Source organism: Panicum hallii, chromosome 9 (assembly GCF_002211085.1).
Source record: "Panicum hallii strain FIL2 chromosome 9, PHallii_v3.1, whole genome shotgun sequence".
Lineage (NCBI taxonomy): Eukaryota > Viridiplantae > Streptophyta > Magnoliopsida > Poales > Poaceae > Panicum > Panicum hallii.
Genome location: NC_038050.1, coordinates 62069810 through 62093161, shown reverse-complemented (window position 1 = coordinate 62093161; position 23352 = coordinate 62069810). Strand labels below are relative to the sequence as shown.

The window sequence follows — 23352 nt, the reverse complement described above, 5'->3', positions numbered from 1 at the left end:
GCTCACAATGTTTCCTACATTTGAAGCACAAGAAGAAGAAAAATGGGCCCTCCGCGCGTCGCGCCCTGGGCAGCCGGCCACTCCGCACGCCGCGCCCCCCCTCCGCGCGCCGCGCCCCTGGGCCCTCCGCGCGCCGCGCCCTTCCTCCGCGCGCCGCCCCTCCGCGCCCCCCTCCTCGCGCCGCCCCTGGGCGCCGGCCCTCCGCGCCCCCCCTCCGTGCGCCGCGCCCCTGGCCGCCGGCCCCTCCGCGCGCCGCGCCCCTGGGCAGATCCTCCTCCGCGCGCGCCTGGAGGAGAGGACGAGGGGCTCACGGGATAGGATGGGGGAGATGGGGTCGGGTGTGTGTGTGGGAGTGGCAGGGGGTATTTCAGTCCAAGAATTTTTGCTCCTCACCTCAAACCTCAACCCTAACAGATTGGCTTAACAGATGTAACGGGAGGGTCATGGAAGGGCACGAAAATAAAAAGGAGGCCACAGAAGGGCGTCTCAGTTTTTCAGTACCATAGAAGGAAGCGTCGTTTGCTTGAGGGCCTTCCAAAAAATTTTCCATAAAAATAGGAGAGCTCTGATGGTCAGCAAGCCATCCGGCGAGGTAGACGAGTACGAGTGGGGCGAACGGAATTAGTGCCAGATGCAAGCGAGAGGTACGAGGGGAAAGAAGTAGAAGTAGCTGGAGGAAAATGAAATGGATAAATGGTTGAGCGAATAATTAATTCGATTTGCCGTTGTAGGAACGTCCGATATTTCGATTGCGGCCGGACGTCTTGAAGCAAGCATTACCGTTTATAAGTAGCCGTGAGAAAAAAAAAGAGTCAGGTGAGAAGGGAGGTAGGCAGGCAGAAAAAGAGGCCAATCATTTGTGTTGCCAACCGGGGCGTCTGTTTTGCTGTTGACCCGTGACGACACTGCAGTTTCCGGCGAACGGATATGGATAGACATGTGCATCAGATCATGTCAACTCTGGCTAGCTATGGAGCGAAGAAGAGAGCTGGAGCCTGGAGGCATCATCCATCCAGGCAGCAGACTAGCAGCCACTGCAGGCCGCGGCGGCCGAACGTCTGGGTACAGCGGCGCTTCGACGGTGACGTGGTGGAGGCGACGTGCGCGCCGGCAGGCGGCAGCTCACCCGTCCGGTCCGCCTGTCCCTGTCCGCGTCCAGCCCGAATATCTATCTACACGCACGGGCATCATCGTCCCGGAAAATATCCCTTTTCCGCGAGATGTGCAAAAGGGGCAGCAAGTTTGCTTTTTTTTCCCTCAAACAATTTTGGACCAGGGCTAAATCTAAAATTTAGCACTTTGTTAAATTTTAACTGGCTCGTGCCATTCCAAGACATGGCTAATGAAAATGGTTAAAGTCCATAAAATATAACTTTTACCCTTGTTCCCGCATCCACTTTCCTCTCCCTTTTCATAAAGTTGGGGGCATTTTGACTATTTTTCCCCCGAAGTTGCTGGTTTCCATTAGCACTCATTAACTCTATTATTCCATCTAAAGTTTAGATAACGGTTTAGAGTTTGGTTAAAATATGATCCGCTGGTTAGCGCCTGTTTGGATGGGCTAGTACTGAAGTTTAACGCTCTCACCCATCAACGTCTGATCTAAATCAAACTTAGCTAGTTTACACAATTTCACTTAAGCAAGTGCGTTGCTATTTCAAAGAATCATGCCATTAGCTTTTATTAGCTTTTCCAAGCTACATGGTCTTTAAGAACTCAAGCATCATCGATCACCACTTGGAAGATTCCTCCTCCACTATTTTCTCTCTCTTTTTCTCCTTTTATTCCTAAAGCGTTTTTTTTTAATTTTGGAATAGATCATGTACAATTTGACCAGGTGAAAAGGGGGGAATCTTAGCCGCAAAGAAAGGGAGGAATCTCATAAACATGCGAGTCTTTTTGCTGATGAGATATGGGTGTAGAGGCTGATTAATTTGTTTATATATTAAATTAACAACGAAAAAGTAATGCACAGTGCCCCGTTGTTTGGCCACTCCATTTCTCTGGGCTTGTGGATAGAAAGGGGCACATTGGTAGAGGACGAACGAAGAGCTACTATCTGGAGATAGGAAGGATAAATAGAGTGCGGTCTGTGGATCAGTATAGCCCTCGAGCATACCGAGGAATTCGATGGAGCTACGAGGGCGGCTACTCAGGGCACCCAATGCAACGACCTGAGCTCAAAGGATCGGAGCAAGTGCTAGCTTCTACAACATTACACGCACACGTTCTGATGATTCCGTAGAGGCCGGGTGAGAAAACCTTGTACACAATCGTAATGTTGCATACGAATCATTTTCAGTTAGTTGAATCATTAGTTGGTAGGTCTACGTGTGTTGTGAGGGTTGGTATCCAGCCGTGCGACAAGGACACATGCCACATGCGTTTGTTGCATTGTGTTGCTACGACATCATGCGAGCCCGTATCACCACCTCTAGCTTGGTCTCATTGAGTCGTCGCCGTCAAAATACATGCACAGATTTACTGTGGACAGATGATGTGCATGCACCCTCATTAATATAAATATAAATATTTGTGCTAGAGTCACTAAACCGGAGGTGCCTGGCGAAGAGCAGAGAAAAAAAGAAAAAGAAAAAACTGCCGGTTCACGAATCACACGACCAGGCTGCTGGTTCCGTTCCATGGGCCTAAAAGGGAAGGCCCACAATTTGCAATAGCTGTTGGTCACTACAAAAAAATGGGCCCGTTCCCGTGGGCACTCGCCGGCCGGCGTGTGTCGTGTCGATCCATAGTGCCCGCGTCCTTGCGTGCCCCCGCCCTGCGTGCACACTGTCCATGATCAAATAGATCATGTACAGTTTTGGAAGAGTTGCCTCCGCTGTACCCTTGACAACCGCATACGTCATATCCATAGTACTGAACCGTGTCGCGAGAGATTGGCTTTCAAGTTTCAACCTTGCATCCCTCCAATGACTGACCTATTATTAATATGCCCCTGATTCTGAAGACTCCTTTAGGGCTCGTTCGGTTAGACCGGAACGAGATCAGGAATCCTTCCAGTGAGTTGAAGCTTATATAAATTAGCTAACAGTTCCGGCCTGGAATCGTTCCATGCAGTCATTCCTGGAGAACCGAACGGCTCCTTACTGAGTTCTCTGTCCTGCCCTCCACGAGCCTTGATTTTCAGATCAATCACAGCAAACCTATCGTCAAACAAGAAACAGACTTGATGACCATGTAATGCATTCTTTGTTTACCTTGCATTGGATTTGATGAGTTGACATAAATACACTTACCGTTGATGCTGTCTGTTGCAATGACAACAGTGTCATGTACTTCGACTGGGTAGCCAACATCAGAGCAGGCTATCTTGACAGATAAGATAGATGTTCACCGCCCCCACAAAGCTTGACTGTCTGGCTGTTGTGGTAAACTGCATCCGTAGATCTCATCGGACCAAAGGGCGCTGTGCAGAGGAAAAAAACACAAAGGAACTAATGTAGGTTAGATTCATGCAAACACAATCAAATATCAGTCCTTTCCACCGAGAACAAAAGGAAAATAATGAACTTAAGCACATAGGATCAATAAAGCAACACATATCCATTAGCTGTGTCAATTAATCTGTCATGGATGCAGAAGATGCAGTAGACTCGGACTAGCAGTAGCAGGATTGCAGAATCGAACAGAGACAATCGGACGACTTACACTCCTCATCGTGGATTCGTGGTCGAGTGTAAAACCTCTTGAGAGCTGAGGAGGAGCACTTTCTTTATTGTGGACATCTATATAGAGAGAGAGTTCAGCTCTGCTCACCAACCCTCTCCCTCCTCTATTGGGCTGTTGGATGATTGAGCGAGCATGCAGGGGCCAGCGCCGGGGCGCCTGGACCGTGATGAGGAACAAAGGTCGCCGGGACAGAGGACGGCGTTGTCAGCTAGCATAGTGCCACTGCTTTCAGAGATATAGGATGAAACAACTTCAGTAACCACCCGCCGCCGCCGGAAGTCGCCAGCACGACGCCACCGGAGCGCTCGTCTCGTTCCAGCACGGCGGGCCGGCGAGGCGTACGCTTACCTCGGCTCGGATGAGGTGAATGTCGCGAGCTTCATTCAGACCTTCGGCGCGGGGCCCGGTGATTGAAGAGCTGAAGCTAGGGCTTGAGGACGGGCAGGGGATGGATTGGTCAAGCCTTGCGCTTGCAGGGAGAGAGAGGGCGGCGGCCCCTGGAGGCGGCGGATCGCCGAGGAGAGGGGAGGAAGGAAGGAGCTGCTGCCCATCTCAAGGAGGAGGCCAGGAGGGTATGGGCTTATTTGTAAAACCAGGGTTCTTTATACAAAATATTGGATCGCGATTATTAGTTGCGATCCGAACTAGGGTTATTTATGTAAATACTGGTGCGGTATTTATAAATAACACGGTATTTTGGATCGTGATTTAATAGTCGCGATCCAATATAGGGGGCTTATTGCAAAATGTTGACACGGTAATTTTTATGAACCCTCCTGATCTGGAATTTCTATGGCCGGGCGAAACGGCGCCGGCGAGGGGGCGCCGCTGCCAGCCGGCGTCGCGATACACCAGGCCACACCGGCGCAGGCAGTTCCGTGGCGCCGGACGCTCGAGTTCCGCGACGACAGCGGCAACGGAGCTCGGAAGTACGGGCTGGGTGCGCTCTTCGAATGAGGCCGCCGCCAGAGCGACCGTCGCGGCCGTCCGGTGCAGGGTGTCGTGCGCGCGGAGGTGGTTGGAGGCGTTCTAGACGGGGGCGGACGTCGCAGCTGCGTTGACGCCGGCATGGGCGGGCGCGCAGATCGGTCGGCGACTGACTGATGAGGACAGAAGACGACAGTCCTCTCTGATTTGCTGCTTTTATTTACATCTTGGATGCTGGTCATCATTTGTTTTCGATCCTAAGCAGGAGACAACCGTTACGACTCTGATCTGAGGTGCTAAACTACACTTTTCTTTTCAACTGACAGATTCATGCTACTGCTACACATTATGCCCTTCCATATGCAGAAAAGCTAAAAATAATTATGCTTGCCTGCGATCAGTTCCTGTCGGAGAAGATGTATCCGCTAGCTAGTGGTTCTGTGTCTTTTTTGAAGAAATCTAGTGGTTGTCTGTCAAGGAGCATACACAATGCCACCTAGTAGGATATGATACACGCCCTCATCTCCATCTCCTCCTTGATTCATATGGCGCTGAGAGCTGGAATTTTGCACTTAGGTACCGTTTGGATAAAGATATTGAAGCTTGGAATTCAAAATTGGTATCGAGAGCACTGAATATCAACTGTTTGAATATCTCGGGAATTAGCATCGAAAACTTGCACCAATACCCAACAGAATTCGGCGTACTGCCGCACCCCCTCCCACTCCTGAAATTGCCCTCCCCGCAATCTCTCTTCCTCCCCAACTCCTCTCTCCCTAAGCCCCGCTCCCTCTTCCTCCCCGCATCTCTCTCCCCCTCTCCTCGCTCCCCTCTCCCTCTCTCTCGCGCATCTTGCAGGGCCGCCGTGGAGCCGCACCGCCTGCAGCATCCCGTCGCCGTCAAAGAGGTGTGCCCGGTGCGTGGAGCGGGTTGGACACCCCGTCGAGACACGACGGGGAGTGGCTCGCTGCGGCGGGGCGGGTGCTCCCCGAGGAGCACGAGTTCCCAGGTCCGCCATCCCTCTGCCGGGTCTAGCAGCCCCGCCTCCCCCACGTGCGCGACGCCGCCGCCGCCGAGGCCGCTATCCATCTGTCGTCCCTCTGCCGGGTCTAGCAGACCCCCTCCCCCGCGCGCGCGAGTCCACCGCCGCCGCCGAGGCCGTTGTCCATCTGTCGTCCCTCTGCCGGGTCTAGCAGACCCCTCCCCCGCGCGCGCGAGTCCACCGCCGCCGCCGAGGCCGCGCGCGAGGAGGAGCGGCGATGGATGCTAGGCGCAGTGGAGAGGAGCGGCGATGGGAGCTGGGCGCAGTGGAGGAGACGGGTCAATCCTCAATTTGACTGTATGTACGTTCAAACAGGAATTGGAATTTGCCGCTTTGTTAAATTCTATCTAGCAATTTCATCTATTAGTATCGTGACTCATTTCCAAAGCTAGTCTAATTTGGTATTCAACCCAATTCAATACCAAATCCTCCAATATCACCATCCAAATGGAGCATAGGGATCCATCATCAGAATAGCAGATGACAGTATCACAATATTACTAAAATGCACATGCTGTTCAGAATGCAGCCTATTCATATTATTCTTTCAGTGCACTGAAGTTGCTTCTCACCCTCTTGCGTGCGGCACTGCATGCTGTGGTACTGCACTACTGCCGGGACATTAGGTTCTACAGCGGAAGGGTTTACTTCAGGTTCAGGTTCACGATGTGTTCTCTTCAGGCTGCAAAACAGGAACAGTCTGAAGTCTGAACACACAGGAGCTCATGAACCGATTGGCCACTCCTAGCATCATTATGCGCCACGGGGGCGATTGAATTAACTCATCAACTGTCTTGCGAAGGAAACCCACGGTACCTCTCTCCCGCCGTCGGCATTTAGCATTTAGCATTCTCCATTCCCTGTCTACGAGCCCAATCGTAAAATCCCCTGCCACCAAAAAAAAAACCTACAGCGAAACTCCACTACTGGTAACATCACGGTACCTATTCGTCGGTGTAAAAATGCTATATCAACAGCTTTATATTCAAGGCGTTTAATTTTATAGCACTTGAGGTTATATTAAACTGAAGGGACTTACTGTAATAGTATCTATCAATTCAATCGATGTATTCTAGTGTGTTTGGTTCAAAACATTTAGAGCGCGTCTCTTTTCTTCTGGCTAATGTTCGTAGGGTGCTATTAGCCCTCCACATCGACGGTCTGACAGCCGCTCCAGATCTGGTGGTGTTCTCTCATTTCCAGCGGCTTTGAAGCCCCCAACTTTACTCTTATCATCTATCACCGGCCCCAGACATCTTCCAAATATATTTAGAAACAGAGATTTTGGTTAAAAATTACTCTTCAACGATTTTTTTCAATTGGATATCTAAACATAAATCTTCCGGATTTCTCGCTAGCTGGAGATGGAGAACGAGAGTTGATCTCTAGACTACGCATAAGATGTAGAAAGTTGTTGGAGAATACAAACATATACAAAATAAATTTTACTCAAATAACTCTATAAATAAATAATGATTTAGAGAATAGATTTTAGAAAAGCTCCTAAATGCTCTAACAACTCCATTTTATTTTATTATTTTCCACCGTCGGTCGTACTCCACAAACCACAAGTATAAGAGTACTGAAGCTGGCAGAAATAAAAAATAATAATGAATGCAATCTTATAGTTATAAGAGTTATACCGCTACTGCAAATTTCGCAGGAAATTTCTGGGTGAGACGACTGACAGAATAATTTTTAGACCCACAAGAAAAGAATACTAATTATTAGTAGCAGTAATTATTGGCAGACGGTCGTTGCGGAATAGCAATGCAACTTGACTGCTCGGTCAGGCTGCGCCTACAAATCCATCACACGCGCCCCTCCTCCTCACTCCTCAGTCCTCACCCCAGCATCCAACTACCCCCGGTCAAGCCGCCCCGCCCCGCCTGGGAACCTTCCAGAAGCGCAAGATTCCAAGGCCGCCGCCTTCCCATCCGTTCCTCGCCGCGGGGGTCGCCTGAGGTATGCTACTTGACCAAAACCCCACGATTCTCGGGGTTTCGATCGCCTCACTGTGCTGTTGCTTCGCATAATCTACTCTGGTCTCCGATTCCTCCGGAGCAGTTGCGGTTGGATCTCGGATCGGCGGTGCGGTTCCTCTTTAACTTGGGGTTTTCACCTTTCCCCTTCCGCCGTTAGCTTCTGATTGATCGTCGAGTCAGATCTTACATGCAATCGGTCAGTCTTTGTGCGTGTGATCGATCCCATCTAGGTGACACAAGTGGGGCTCAATTTGCTTCAGTTTTGTTGTAGTTTGCTCTTATGATTAGACGCTGGGAGAGCGATAGATATGTGTTCCCTGCGATGAGTGGTCATGCGCTCATGCTGTCCAGGAAAGGATTTAATGTCACATATTCAGTTCGTGTGCTGGCACGACGCCGTTATGGCTTAGGCCTTATGGGCATGTGTACTAATATGTGTAGATTACATACTTGGAAGATAGTTTATGTGATTGATGCGACTGTTGTGGAAGTGTTGGTTGTAGATTTTTTTTCCTTCTGTTTGTAGTTTGGATGAACGTATCATCAACAAGCCTTCAATTTCACAAAAATTGTAACCACAAAAATTTAGATACTTGTATCCTGTTATAGTATGTTTGGGGATGATAGGAGTAGCATGGTGACCAGCCTAAATCACATCTACCTTTATGATTATTTTTTGAAGTTCTGTTTTGAAAATCTGATGTCGTGGGTTCTATTTCCACCCATTTGGTACTGATCTGTGTGGTATCTAGTATATTTGGAAATATGCACTTGCAATATAGTGCCTCATAGAGGTTTTGAAAGCTAAAGTAGACAATTGTGCCATATATTTGTCTTGATACCACAAGTGTAGCCATAGTTAATATCTGCTGTTTAACATATTCAATCTCCACTAATATGATGCGCGTATGTGTATTCTATATATCTTAGGGGTAGCCTCTAAGATGTACTGGCGTACCTCACTGCTTGCTTGTAGCTCAGGCTACTTTTACCTGTACTGAGGTCTGAAATGCCTTTTTACTGGTGGAGTTGTTGCAGATCACATAAACAATGGTGAAGGCTGTTGCTGTGCTTGGTAGCAGCGAGGGTGTCAAGGGCACCATCTACTTCACCCAAGAGGGAGATGGTAAGTCATTACATATTCTGTGATCTATTTTATTCTATTGAAGTCTTCGCCTTGTTGATGCTAAATGGTTGGATCTGTTGTTAGGCCCCACCAGTGTCACTGGAAGTGTCTCTGGCCTCAAGCCTGGCCTCCATGGGTTCCATGTGCATGCACTTGGTGACACAACAAATGGCTGCATGTCAACTGGTATCTATTCTTTTCTTACTTTGGCTTTGCTTATGTTATAGACTGTTGAATTTTCTACTTATTGGTGAACTCGTGTCATAATTCAGGACCGCATTACAACCCTGCGGGCAAGGAACATGGAGCACCAGAAGATGAGAACCGCCATGCTGGTGATCTTGGAAATGTCACGGCCGGAGCAGATGGTAAAGATCTATTGCCCTTCCTTTTTCCTGATCTGTTACATAACCATGTAGAGGGTACTTGGCTACTTGTGCTAAGGAAGCTTATTTATTTCCGTGATCCTGTAGATGTAGTCCTGTCACTCCATTTACAATTTCGCATGCTTATGTATATGATGATGTACTATTCTTGTCACTGAGTTTATTTCTCTGCTGTCAGGTGTTGCTAACATCAATGTTACCGACTGCCAGGTAATCAGACATTTCTTCAGCATATGCCCTTATGATTCCTGTCACCCTAGCTTTCTCCTTATCTTTAACATCGATGATGATTGTTTTTTTTTTGGCAGATCCCACTGACTGGGCCAAACTCAATCATTGGCAGAGCTGTTGTTGTTCACGCTGATCCTGATGATCTTGGAAAGGGTAATGCTGCTGCTTAATGTTTACGCTTGCGCCTTTTATGTGCAGATGTAGTCCGTTTTGAGTTAAGGTTCCGTCTATTAGCACAATTGTTCTTAGTTCAGATAGACCTACAAACAATCACTATATATTTCTGTATATGGATGACATGAACAAGTCCATGTAAGAGTGTCTCTAATTATCTGATTATTAAACGCCAGAGAAAAAAAATGTAGGCATGGCTATGCTTGTACTGTCCTGATTCCCTGAAAACCCCAGTGCCTTTGGCATTTCTCAGTCAGGAAGGAATTTGAACTTCAAATAAGTCGAACTAGGTTATAGTGTCTGACTTGAGTCATTATTTGGCTATCCTGTTATCTATTGATCTTGTTTGGAGTTTGTATGTTATGCTTGTTAAACTTGCTTATGGTATGGTGCTTATCACTGATCAATACACATCTGTTCATTTAAACATCTCGTTTGTGCACTGTCAGATTGTGTTGCCTTGTCTTTAATTTTCAAACAAATGCCTCTGTTTGCGGGATTTATTAAGTGCCATTAGATTGAGCTTAATATTGTTGGTTTTGTGTTTGTATGTTCAGGTGGGCACGAGCTGAGCAAGAGCACTGGAAACGCTGGTGGCCGTGTCGCCTGCGGTACGTCATTCTCTGGTTCCCCGGCCCCATTCCTTCCTCCGAACTGGCATCCTGTTCTTTGTAACAACAAATAGCAAATGCTTCCTGTTATACTCTAGTATGGATTTCTCATTGCGCTATGGCGTTATCATTTCCAGGGATCATTGGACTCCAGGGTTGAAAGTGATCACCGGACTGGAGTGCCGAAAGCGTTGTCGTCCCCCCGCCGTCACCACTGGACTGGTCTGAGTGTCCTTTGGATACGTGAAATAAGAGTCGCCTGATCTATGATCGGCGTGTTTGCTGTTCAAACTCGTAGCACCTGCCGATGAACTGAAACCTTTGTTGGTGTAACGCTGTTTCGCCTGGACCTGTGTTGCATACATGTCGCTTTGAGAACGTCCAGACCGATATGTGGAAATAAGAGGGCACTTGTTGTGGAACTCGTTGGTGTGGCGCCGTCGTGCAGATGGCATCCCCGGATTGTTGCATGCTCGCTGGTGATATACTGATAGTATGATATGCACCTTGCACCATCTGTTTTCCCCCCTTTCACGAACGTGCCTCGTTGCCTGCCTGCGTTGCCTGGGCACGTGTTTCGTCGAGACGTACTTGAGAGGGGGATCATCTGTTGTTTCGTGGAGCTGGTCCGTGCCAGCGACCACACCGGCGGCTCCAACGCTTGCCGTGCCTTCGTTTGCCTGCCCATTTGGCGCTATTTGAATTGAACGGGAGGGCGTGCTCGATTTCGGCCCTTTTTGTGTTGCCCAGCGCAGTGCGTAGGCTCCTCGGGACGAAAAGTGGAAACGGAACTCGTTCGGGAGCGAGATTCACAGCCGACGAGGCGTTGCGCCGGAATGATGGAAATGCGGACAGCACAAAACGCCAGCGCATAATACTATGAAAAAAAATAAAAAAACGAGGGGCATTCCGAGAATCGAACTCGGGACCTCTCGCACCCAAAGCGAGAATCATACCACTAGACCAAATGCCCTGCTTGATGTTCTGAGTAGGATTAATAATATTTATCCGCTCAATACCATTGAACGTCCCTCATGGGTACCATATCCCATGACCGACGTCGGTGCTGAGTTATTTGGCGCTTTCTTCTTCCATGAGAACCATCACCACAGGCAATCAGGCATCCACCTGGCGTCGACTAGTTGAGCACGACGCCACGCCTCCACGCCGTGGCCTCCGGTTCGGCGGTTCCCTGCTTTGGCTACTTCCCTCTCCCAAGATCGACGACGCAACCAATCGCCAAGAAGCTTCAGCCTTCAGGCAACAAAATTGAACTTGGGCACCACCCACCCTTGCCCCTTGCCCCTTGCCCAGGAGCGGAGCCAGGATTTCGATTTAGGGGGAGCCAAATGAAGATGTCTTGGATCACATTTGGAAGGGCTCCGCGCCGGGTGAGGATGGAACCGAGCTGAGCAGGCGGAGCTACATTTTTTAGCTCCGCCTGACCACCTGAGAAAACAGCTGCGTCTCTCCTGAACCCGCCGACAAAAGCACTCCAGCAAAAATAGCGTTTGGTGCGGCTCCCACAGGAGCTGCCGGCGAAGCCGCTGCAGGAGCCCTCCCAAACAGGGTCTTAGCATATATGACTATCGTTCACGATCTGGCTGAGAAGAATCTAGCAAGCTTGCAGTATTTGATGGATGCGAAATGAAAGGTTGTGAGACTCAGAAGCTACAGCTCACAAACTGAGCCCACTAGAAAGCATTGAGTAATCAGACCTTCACTGAAAATTGGTGGATATTTTTTCATAAAAAAATTGCTAGATATTTGCTGCAAATTTGCATCCTTGGGAGGGGCTAAATCCTCCGCCGGTGCCCTTGCCCCTTGCGGCCTTGCCGTGCCTGTGTTCGTGAAAAAAAAAATCCACGCTCAAGCGCACAGCACCCGTGCTCAACAAAGTCACAATAGGCACAGTGCAGCCCCTGCAGCAGCTGCCAGAAACCAAGGGCGCGTTTGGTTCGCGGATGGCCACAGCCTGGCTCGCATGCCGCGTACAGGCCCGCTGTGGCCAGGCTCGCCAGGTGCGAGAGCTGCTCGATTGGTTTGCGTACGCATGCATATAGACCCGGTTCATACACTGTTCGGTTGGCACATCTAGCGTAAAAGTAATTTCTTGTGTCTGCACGTTCTTCCATGCGTACGCTCATATACGCTCGCGCTTGCACCAGCGGAGCCTGGCTCCAGGAAAACGGAAGATTCCCTCGTTCCTCTAGAGCCTGGCCGAAAGGGACCTTTTGCATGCGCGCAGCCTGGCCGAGGGGTGGACCAGGAAACCAAACACGCGGAGCCTGCATCGGACACGCCTGGTTGAGTGCATGCAGCCAACCAAACACGCCCCAAGAGACCAAGACAGCAGCAGCAGGCACAGCACGACGGCGTGGTTCACGCGAAGAATCCCATGCCCCCAGCCAGGCACGGGCGCTTCTTCTAGAAGGCATTAAGCGCGGGCCTCGTGCGCCTGCTGCCTGCAGATAAGCTCCGTGCTAGTCAGTGGCCTTCTCTCGCTTCTAGAAGGAAGATCGCTCGGGCACCGATCGAGGCTCATCAGCTAGCTGGGCCCCACCCCAATCTACATCTCTCGGGGATCCAAAGATTAAAAAATAAAAAAAATCACGGGCACCATCACCATGTATTGTCACAATTACAAAGGCCACAGCCGCATGCACGTGCGCGTCACGCTCGACTCGCCGTGCACACCCCGTGCCACACAGAAACCAGCAGCTGCCGAGACTCAAGACAGCAAGGCAGCATGCGGGCGCAGCGGAACGGCCGGCGTGCCAAATGCTTAGCTGCTGGTGCGCTTCTAGAAGGAGGCGGCCGCCGCGCGCTGTGCTGTGCCCGTCGGCGTCAGCTGCTCCTCCACGCGCCGTACGTAGTGATGCCCCGCTTAATTATCCATCTACAACAAACGGGGCCATGCGTGCTGACCTGGCAGTGCTACCTAGCAAAGTAATGCGCGCATCGGACTCGTGCCCCGACCCACCGGGGCACGCCTCTGATCCGGCGGGGCCCGGCCCGGGAATGCACGAGAGGCCGACGGTGCTCGTAGTTTGTTTTGCTTCCTCCTCCGTCGCTTGGCGTGTTTCGGTCATGCAAGCAGTACCTGCAAAGTCCATGTTTTCGAACTAAATAATTTGAAGATAATTAAATTTCAAAGTCTAGATCTTACGAAGGAGTCGTTCAGGAAGCAAACAGTCGCATCAAGACGCTCCCCAAGCACCGCACCGTCCGGCCGCGCCTCGGCCACGGCTCGGCGAGGCGAGCGAGCGTACGGTTCACCGTCCTCCTCTTACCGGCTTCACAAGCGGTGTACACGAAGTCCACTTTTTAAGTCGGTTGAGATCCTCCTCAATTCCCGGTATGGAATTAAGCATTGATTCCCTAGCATTAATAGTGGGATTTAAATTCTTTTAATGCATTAGAATGAATGGGCCAAGCCCATTACTCCAACAGTATTTGCGGATGGAGAGAGTACTGCTGGCAAGATCCTTTGAAATTTGAAAATCCTTTTGAGTTTTGGCCCTTCTGTTATTGCTCGTTCTTTAATTACAATAAACTGCTGGACGCTCGTTCAGTACAGCAGCTACCACGTACTAAAACTAAAGTGCACGAGTGCGAAACCGAAGCAAGCCATCGATACGCCATGGCCCCCTAGGGAAGCTAGCAGCCAGGAACGGATCGCTTCCTTCCTTGGCAAATCTGTCAGAAACGAGATGATTTGTAGCCTGCCTCGCTCCGCACGTCGACGGGCACCGGTCGCCATCGGCCGCTCGCCCCCGGCCATTCCCTCGCCAAACTCTCCTCCTGAATCCTGACCCACTCCATCCTACGCTCCATATATATTTCCACGACCAAAAGCCGGAACTCATCTTGCCTCGCTTCCTCTCCCGCCCGGCCGCCCGGGTAATCTAGCTTCTCCGAATAAGCAAAGCTAGCCTCTGTTTGGTCGATGGCCGCCGTGCAGCCGCACGCAGCCCCGCGCCGGCATCCGCCGCCGGTCCCGGCACCGTCGCAGGCGGCGCAGCTCCCGTGCAAGAGGGGCCGCGCCGACGCCGAGGCGGTCGCGCACGGCGGGAAGCAGGAGAGGGTGGCGGAGTCGTGCTGCCCGTCGGAGCGGGACGATCAGGAGCTGGAGCTGGTGCTGGTCGACGACGACAGCGGCGAGGAGGACGGCGGCTGCGGCAGCTTCGTCGGCGGTGGCGGTGGGGGACAGGACGACGAGGACGAGGTCGAGGGGAGCGGAAGCGTCGTCGTGTGGTGGCGCCGTCAGGAGAGCAACTGCTCCCTCTGGGCGAACGGGAGCAGAGCGGCCGGGGGCGAACCGCGCGGCGGCGGCGACCGCGACGGCGACGAGGACGAGGACCCCAAGGTGGCGGCGGCCAGGCGGCAGGAGGAGGACCGCAAGTTCTGGGAGGCGTGCCTGGCGTCGGGCTACCCCTGACGAGGAAAGCCGAAAGCTCCGGCACGGCCAGATCGGATCAGCGGCCACGCCTCCTTCAATCTTCATGTAGCGTGCAACTGCAACCTCATGGAACCGAGATGCTCAGACAGCGGCATAGGAACTAACCTCCCTGCCAATGTTGTTCATACGTCGTGCGGCAATTGCAAGTTTGCAACTGTATAGACAGGCCTAGCTCTGTGATTCTTTCATTCAGAAAGTTTGACAGCGTGTGCACTCTGTATCTGTTTCTTGTTCCTCACTTGGTGGGTTATTTTTCCATTCGTGGTGCAAGACAGGAGCTAAAAAGAATCAAATGAGCACCGCATGTGTACTTAAAATATTGTAGCTAACATATTCTTGTCACTCTAGGGATTTTGCTTCCAGGGGGAAGGAAACATCTTCTTTCAGGTGACATGCACTGTGCATCAACTGTTTCTAGAATTCCCAGCAGGGGGAAAGTACGCCTCGTGCGTCTGTTCACCAGCGTTCAGTACAACCGAAAGCAAAGCACCGTGCTGAGTTGCTTGTGCGCTTCAAAAAGGAATTTAAGGAGCTGCTTTCTCAAGTCGCTTTTAGCGATGTTCATGCTCCCTCCTGCCTATAGGGCAGACGCCGAGACCAAGGGATCAACTACCCATCTGATGTCGGTCACCGGCCCGGGAGGGTTCAGATGCGTCGCTCTCAGTTGGAGACACAGTCCGATTCATCTCGTACCCTAACAACTTGAATGATATGAACTGGCAACTAGAAAATCTGTGGATCCAGTAAGAAAATCTTAAGATAGTCAAATGAGTGCCCCCACCAACAACAAATGAGCATCACGGAAGATTACCGCGAACCAAACAGGAAGTTATATCATGCTGACAGGATAAATGAAGTCATATTGTTTTCAGAGTCATATATATGAAAGGATCCGATAGTTAATTAAAATTTCGGATTTGGGGCTATTTTGGCTTAGCCGACATGGTTATTCTCCATTATATTTTTGCTTGTAAAGAAGTGTCATTGTCACCCAAATTTTGTGATGGTTTTGTACGATGGCTTACCCATTCAGTTGGGCCTCGTTCTCTGCATTTTTCCTCCCGGCCCCTTCCTGGTTCGTTCCTGGAAATGGAACCCCACTACCTGCAACAATGTCACTGACAGTTGCTTGGATGACTTTACCAACCAATAGGGTCAAGTTGTCACAAGCACACCTGTAAAGCAACACATTCTGGGTAGATTTCAACCAATTGCCACACCACATTTGGAATCCAAGAAAGGAGGCATATTGGACTATATGTTAGCCTAACTTGACCCCGACTAAAGGCACTTAGCCCATGCCATTATCCTAGACAAAGTTTTGTACCTGAAAGGGAAAGCATTGCTGCATCACGTCATCGATGGAGCATCAATCCAGCTTAAACAATGAAGTGTACCACTGGGAAAGATCTTCTAGCAAAAGTGCAAAACACACCAAATACCTGCAGTGCACCAATGGATTCTAAGGGCACATTACAATTTGGATAAAAACTTACCATGGTTTGGACAGCTTTTGAGGAAATGGAAGGACACTTCAAGAATTCCATTCCATCAGTCTTCTGCTTCTATATGAAGGGTCCCAGGTATCAGCAAATCTTCAGAGCTTTCTAACACAGATGGGCAACCTTTTCACTTGGAGAATAAGATCGGAAAAGCAAATAGCGAATCAGTAGACTTTAGTCACATCAGTTACTGTGATTGTGCAAGATAAAGGAGCATAAAATCATGACTACAGGTGAAGACGATCAGAAATATGGAAGGTACCATACAAAATACAGAACATGCTATGATGACCCATCCATATGCATCCTATAATAAACTCAGTGATGATATCCACATGCTTAGTTTCTGCCCCCCAGCAAATAACAGCTGGAGAACAATCTAATGCTTCGTAAGATAGAGGCACCATTCATTAAATAGAAGTTTTCAGACTATTTCTACTTCTTGAATTTCAAAAAAAAAGGGGGGAAAAGTTCATCACCTGTCAAGCTAGTATTTACAATTTTACAACACATAACACAGCAAAACTGGATCTATAACATGAGACCCCTTTGTGTTCTAAATACTGAAGACCTTAGTCCTGCACAATATTTCTCAACAAAAATGCAAAATCTTTATTTGATCTGCGCATGATTGTACAAAGCAACAAAAGGGATGCAGTACAACTAAGGGCCCGCCATCATTACGGCTTTGACCACAAATACACCCCTCTGCTGTGTTATACACATATTTACATCCATTAAGTGATCACCAAAGACAACCATCCAGGGTTTGATGCTGAGGATCATTTGGAAAATGGTGATCCAAGCTGTTGCCGCATGAATTCACCACCTGGGTGCGAAATATTCCATCTCTACATTAGGGACCAGTATAAAAGTGATGCAATGACCCACCAGTGTGAAGATAACCTGAGCGCAAATGCTGCATCATGTTATTGCAGATGCGTTAGACAGCAACCTCCAGAAGGATAAGTTTTAAATAAGAAAAAAGACCAGATAATATTGACAGAAGGAAACAAATTTAAAAATACAGATTGCAACTATTCAAAAAAAATTCTGATCTGTCAGGAAAGCACATATCGAAGTCCCTGATACTTCACTTTCATATGTACCTTCAGTTATTATGAAAGAGAGAGTGGGAGCTTTTGCCCTCTAGCAAAGCTATTGCAACTATTCTTTTTTTTCCTGCTTTCTGTCAGGAAAGCACACAATATCATGTTGCAAAGACATACCCCCTCCGTTCCAAATTATAGTTCACTTTAGCATTGTCCTAAGTCAAACATCTCTAATTTTGACCAAGTTTATAGAAAAAACCAGCAAATTTACAACACCCAATTAGTTTCATTAAATCCACCATGAAATATGTCTTGATAGTGCATTTGTTTGGTACTATAGATGTTAATACGTTTTTCTAAAAACTTGGCAGTTTGACTTAGGAGTTAGGACAAAGCTAAAGTGAACTATAATTTGCAATGGAGTAGTAAATTGTAACCCCAAGCTAGTAGTTGATAATTTTCTTGTGCTATGATGATAGGAAGACATTCGCTCAAGCTTATAAACTAAAATTAGCTAGCAGCCTAGCACTCAATCATTTCTATATGATCAGGTATTCAACTAACAGTTAGTTCTTTAAGTTCTAGCATGTAAACATAAGTCACAAAATTAACAGTTTTTGGATTCAAAAGTAGATGTTCTGTTATCAGTCTTAATTGTCCCCTAAGGTTCCATTAGGAAGACAGAGGTACACAAATAACTGTAACACGTACTGTGTTTTATCATTCTCATCAAGATATCAGGAACTCACATTTCCCACTAACCCATTTCAGATTAACACAAATATTAATGTCTGTTTCACTGCGACTCAGCATAAGTGTAAAATCAACATAATGTTAAATAGACATGTAACCTACTTAAAGGTCCCAAACATTTGATCTAAGTGTATTGTTAAAATTTAAAAGCTTGTGGAATAAAAAAGTAGTAAGTCAAGAGTGCCTCAAAACATTGGCAATTTGGCATTCAATATACGATTATGTCAATAGAGCATCCTTAGGCACTGCCCAGGATCATCTGGACTACATTTAAAGTCAGTATCAGTATTCAGTATTTTTAGATCGATGATCCAAGCAATTCTTGTTACAACTTATGAAAACATCCAAGCTAATGATTTGCCTCAAATAGATATATAATTTACGAGACACCATGGAAAATCATTAGAAGAACAACTCACAGATAAACGCTGCAGATGATATCGATGAGAATTTGTTGGGAGGCTTCAAGGTTCTCATACTGGGTGACATTGCAGGAAAAACAACAGCAGGAAATGGAGATGATGAAATCCTTGGATGAAGTGATGGTGGATCTACATATGGGCCTGAAGCTTCATAACTACTATCTGGAGAAGCTGCAGGCTCGATATGGCGTAACAGAGGACCCCTGATGGGAGATGAATGGTGCTTAGCAGTGCTATGTTCTTTCTTCCGTGTACATGAAGAACCACAGGTCAGAAAAGTAGGTGCACTGTGAAGAGGAGCAGGAGCAGGGGGCAAATGCTGTAAACTCTGATGACTATTATCGTGGTGGTGATGATGGTGATGGTGGATGTGGTGGTGATGGTGATGGTGATGGTGATGGTGGTGGTGGTGGTGCTGGTGGTCGTGCACAGGTTGATTATAAGGTTGAGGAGCTGGGCTTGGGGAATGAGCATTGCCTGAGTTGTTCAGCGAATGCTGAAGGTAGGATGACAGACTTATCTGCTTAACTCGTCCAAACACAGTGTGGTTCAAACCCAAGTTTCCTGAAGAAGAATTCCTTAATGTTTGGGCTAATTGTTTTAATCTTTGCAAGGATGGTGGTTTGTTATCTGCTCCTACAGCAAGGAGAACAGATGCTTGAACAATGGTAGGAGGCGCAACAGTTGAACCATACAGATTTGTCAATGTAACATATAGGATCTGCATTTCAGAAGGGAAAAAGAGTTACTCAAGAATAAAAGACGCATTTGTCATATAGTACAAAGATAAAAAAATGTTTGAACAAAAGAATTTTCTAAAGCACATATGTAAAGATTGGTGATTGAATGGGTTTCAACTCATTAAAGATCAGTGCAATGCAGGATTAGGGGATATAATTTATCTGTCAACTAGCAAGACCAATGAACTGAGAAGAAACATGTCTTTCACTAAGTGTAAAACTTGCATTAATCTGCAAGCACAGAAATTTTGTCAGTGACAACTGAAACATTCATGACAATGCAACTTCTTTCATTCACTCAAGTGAGAGCTAGACTTGAATGCCTTAGTGCCAAATAGTAAAAATCGAAATCACATCCATGAGCTATTTTGCTCTGTCATTTTGTGGTTACACGAAATCCAGATATGTACAGCTAAAGATGTTAAAATTTACATTAGTTTATGATTCATTAAATTGCTGTGATTTTTGCAATGACTCAAATATTGATTTTCTGCTCTTTCATGCACCATATATGCGAGCACAATAGCAAGAATATGCGTCAAAGCAATTATTCACCAATAAAACTGATTTGGATTGACCAACTGACATTAATGGAAATATTTCTACAGTATCCACATGATGAGAACTGGTTCATCAGTAATGCTTTTAACAAAAAAAATTAGAACACGAGTAGCACAAACCTCATGTTCATTAAGAAATAATCCAGATTTCATCTGGGCCTTCAATTCACTCAGTTTGTCTTGTACCACAACAATGGGAAAGTTCAATGAGAAATTAAATAATCCATCAGGCTTCTGAGGAACAAAAGCAGACTGTGGAGGTATAATCGTTATGCCACCAGGAAACCTCAAGACCTCAACAGAAGAAGAATTCCCAAATAGAGATGGTGTCAAATAAAGAATAGACTGCTGTATAACCAAGGACACCAAAGATGACCGCAGTATGCTTAACTCTGTTGGTGATAAGGTGAAATTACTAGGATAGGGCCAAACACCAAATGTCACAGTAGTCCAGTTTGATTCACCAGTTGGATCCAAGGAAAGTACAGACACCTGGAGTAACAGAAGAGTAAATAAATAGACTGATACATGGACAATTGCTATGAATAAAAAATGAAGTAAAACATACCGTGGAATTGTTGATGCCAATCTCTTCAAAAATATCATACTCAAGTTTTGATTTATTTCCACTAAGTTCAGAAATCATTCTTTGCAGCCTGAAGCTTGCAACCACGTTAGCTGTAAGTAAAATACAATAAACATATAAGAGAATTGGAACAAAATGCTTCATTAAAGGAAATGTAATGCAAGCCTGACATGGTTTCCATAAAAAAATGAGAACTAGGTACAGGGGAAGCGCACAACAACTCCCAGTCTCAGCTACTAGCTTATAGGGTACTAGCTTATAGGGGAAGCGCACAACAACCGGAATATTATCATGCACTACAATTGCCAGGCATAACATATTTGGAGTTTGGACAAGTGGATAATGAACTGTTCAGGTTACATTTATTACTTTTGTCCGGTACGTCGATATTCATGACAAAAATTCGTGGATGAAAATTTACCAATCTAGTTTACCGAATCTTGCAACATATTACTAGAGCTATCAATTCTGAGATGTATCTGGGAAAATAACTAATTTATTATCTAAACAGCTTCATACCTCCATCAGCTGACCATGAGGTTGATGGTCTACAAAGTTAGCAAGTGGTCCTATTCAAATATGAATCCGCATCAACTGCAGGTGAGGACAGTACACGAACAAGCCCCAGCGGGCCAACCATAATTTTGGTGGCAACCGATCAGATAATGGTTCCACAATCAACACAAGCATGAAAAAGTGTTCCAATCTTGACTAGTCTAATGGAGCGCACACTTCTCAATCAAACAAACCATATCGACTACCATTGTCGACATCAACAGAGTTCCTAGGTGGCCTAGGTCAACCTGTTGAAGCACAAACCCTGCAAATACTGCATAAAATTTTGAATATCCCCCTAGTGCCACAATTAACTCAAACTGAAGCCAGGCGTGTAAATTCTCTGCACCCCTGCTAAACGGTGTGTAAAACAAGTCTGATGGGGACGCCCCAATTCTAGACGAAGCGGCAAGCCATCGAGTTCAGCATTATAAGCTCAACTTACTGGAACCCCAATGGAAAACCCCAGTTGAGCGTGCCTGGCCAGAGGAATCAACCTGTGCATTCCGCATCAGACAACCCAAGGGCTCCATCCTACTACAACCTCGTCACCAAACGCGAGCACGACTGAACTAGCACCACCAAACGCACGAAGAGAACACAGCACCAGCCAGCAACGCACGCCGCTCACCTCCGCCCCAGGGGTCCGCGCGTGCCTCCTCGCCCCTCCGCCGCCGCGCGGCGAACGGCGGCAGCCAGAACAGCGCCGACAGCACGACGGCGGCGCCGAGCAGAACTGCGGCCGCGCAGCGCCACCACCGGCGCCGCCCGCGCCCCTCCTCCCGAGGCGCTAGCTCCCCGCCGCCTCCTTCTCCTCCTCCGCCTCCAGCCGAGTCCGGCGGGTCCCCCGCCGCCTTCCCCATCACCCGGCAGATCCGCTCACCGCGGCACCCCCGCCGCCGCCATTCGCATTGCAGGCCCGGCCACCGGGCGGTTAGGGTTCGCTCCCACGCTGCTCTGCCTCCGCCCGCGCTGCTCCAATGGGGAGAGGAACAAGGGATGGGGGTTGGATGCGTGCGCGAGCGAGCGAGAGAAAAGACAGCGAGGAAGCGGAGGGCACTACCCCCGAAGCGCAGCACCGCGGCAGCGAGCGAGCCTCGAGTACTGCCGCGAGTTAAATCCGGGAGCGGCTCCCGCAGCTACTGCCGGGGCGGGAACCGGTTTCGATGACAGGTGGGTGCACGAGTGGCTGTCGGGCCCGCGCGTCGGCGAGGCGTGGCTCCGGCGAGCGGAAGCGGCGGGGGAGGGAGTCGAGTGCCCGGGCGGAGAGGCTAGCTGGGCAGCCAGGTTGGTGGGAACGTGACGGCGGTTGATGACGACAACGGGGGACGGGTGGCGCCCGGGCGTTGAACGCTGTTGACCTGCGCCGCGCGGCGCGGGTCCTGTGGACCGGCCGGCCGGGGGCGCCGCGGCGAGCGCGCATGAATGCGATCACGTGCGCGGTTTAATTCTCAGCCGTCTCGCGGCGTCGTCGTCTCGACTCTCGACGGTCTCGTGCGGCCGAAGGCTCCAACTGCCGCTGCGATCCGCACAGCCTCGCCTGCTGGCTGCTTCTGCTTGTCGCACATCATCTTCCGCTCCGCGACTCCGCGAGCCCTCAGCAGCCCGAGTCCTTGTAGCTCACCGTTGACAGCTTATTTGCAACGTTGAAGTTTAGAATGCATAGTATGCAACTAAAATTCTACATGAATTCAGAACACATGAAAATTATAAAACATACGTTTGGATGTTATATAGAAAGAAAGGATTCCTAAGACACAAATGAAGGAAAATATGAGGTTAGACCTGATGTTTATTTTTCTTCAAAACTCACATAGAAAGAACAATCTATTCCAAAGGAATTTCAAAAAAAAATCAATAGGATTCTTTGATTTCAAAATTCCTATATTTTTCTCAATTCTAAAGGGTCCCTAAATCTTTTTCCCTATCGAGCGACGTGATGAGCATGCTTTAAGTCCAAATAAACCGGAAGGAGTTACAAGGGAGGAGGACACCCTACGAGATGTGTGTCGTTTTTATTTTGGGACAGGACGCCTTGACTAGTCATATTATTCTAAAAATTATGTAAGTGTTTTTTTCTCAAAAAGAATGTACATGTCATTTTTTGTGTGTAGCTTATTCTATCACTAATGGTACTTTAATCATGGGCGCGTTTGGATCTTTAGCAATAGGTATCCTAGCCTTGCTAAGCAAGGATCAAAAGTTGGTACAGGTAGAAAAAAGCTTGCTTTTAAAGGCTAGCTAGCCTGCAGGGGGACCGGCTTGCTCAGCCCGGAGAGCCGAATCGGCAAGTGAACGGTTTACGGAAAGGATCGTTGGCTTCTTGTGTTGCAGCTCCCAGCTACCTCACTTCTCGTGGCTATGCCCATCCGAGCTATATCTGACCTGGCTAGCTCGGCAAGGTGGATAGGTGATCCAAACGCACCCGTCTATTTCTACAAAATTTTGAATGAGAGGAATAGCCAGACGCCACGATCAGAAATCAATAATGACAAACATTAAACAACAGAGGGATATATATTTCGAAAGGGCAGAATACAAATAAGCA

The 23352-nt window shown here is 48.2% G+C and overlaps 3 protein-coding genes, 1 long non-coding RNA gene and 1 other non-coding gene across 7 annotated transcripts; 2 read left to right on the top strand and 3 right to left on the bottom strand.

The window, feature by feature from the left end:
• Nucleotides 1-2556: 2556 nt before the first annotated feature.
• On the bottom strand, nt 2557-4332 carry LOC112877721. The gene is made up of 3 exons (XR_003225549.1): nt 3670-4332; nt 3258-3427; nt 2557-3164 (listed from the first exon to the last, which is right to left on the bottom strand). It is a non-coding gene; the product is annotated as an uncharacterized LOC112877721 (long non-coding RNA).
• Nucleotides 4333-7468: 3136 nt separating this feature from the next.
• LOC112875601 (superoxide dismutase [Cu-Zn] 4A) lies at nt 7469-10594 on the top strand. Of its 2 annotated transcripts, none has more exons than XM_025939503.1 (8): nt 7469-7624; nt 8683-8770; nt 8855-8956; nt 9043-9138; nt 9335-9366; nt 9465-9540; nt 10119-10172; nt 10310-10594. In XM_025939503.1, the coding sequence occupies exons 2-8, from the start codon at nt 8695-8697 to the stop codon at nt 10330-10332; spliced, it is 459 nt and encodes a 152-aa protein (XP_025795288.1). In that variant the 5' UTR covers nt 7469-7624; nt 8683-8694; the 3' UTR covers nt 10333-10594. The 2 variants fall into 2 exon arrangements, with proteins under 2 accessions (XP_025795288.1, XP_025795289.1); XM_025939504.1 differs by having other exon boundaries at nt 7499-7624; nt 8674-8770.
• Nucleotides 10595-11073: 479 nt separating this feature from the next.
• Nucleotides 11074-11145, bottom strand: TRNAP-UGG. The gene has a single exon. It is a non-coding gene; the product is annotated as a tRNA-Pro (tRNA).
• A 2644-nt stretch (nt 11146-13789) lies between these two features.
• LOC112877729 lies at nt 13790-15025 on the top strand. Its single transcript, XM_025942085.1, has one exon. It carries the CDS (start codon nt 14122-14124, stop codon nt 14611-14613), a length of 492 nt encoding a protein of 163 aa, XP_025797870.1. The 5' UTR covers nt 13790-14121; the 3' UTR covers nt 14614-15025.
• Nucleotides 15026-16588: 1563 nt separating this feature from the next.
• Nucleotides 16589-22104, bottom strand: LOC112877727 (non-canonical poly(A) RNA polymerase protein Trf4-1-like). Of its 2 annotated transcripts, none has more exons than XM_025942082.1 (5): nt 21436-22104; nt 20232-20341; nt 19784-20155; nt 18361-19084; nt 16589-17055 (listed from the first exon to the last, which is right to left on the bottom strand). In XM_025942082.1, exons 1-5 carry the CDS (start codon nt 21665-21667, stop codon nt 16988-16990), a joined length of 1506 nt encoding a protein of 501 aa, XP_025797867.1. In that variant the 5' UTR covers nt 21668-22104; the 3' UTR covers nt 16589-16987. The 2 variants fall into 2 exon arrangements, with proteins under 2 accessions (XP_025797867.1, XP_025797869.1); XM_025942084.1 differs by having other exon boundaries at nt 20769-21575.
• Between the last annotated feature and the right edge of the window lie 1248 nt (nt 22105-23352).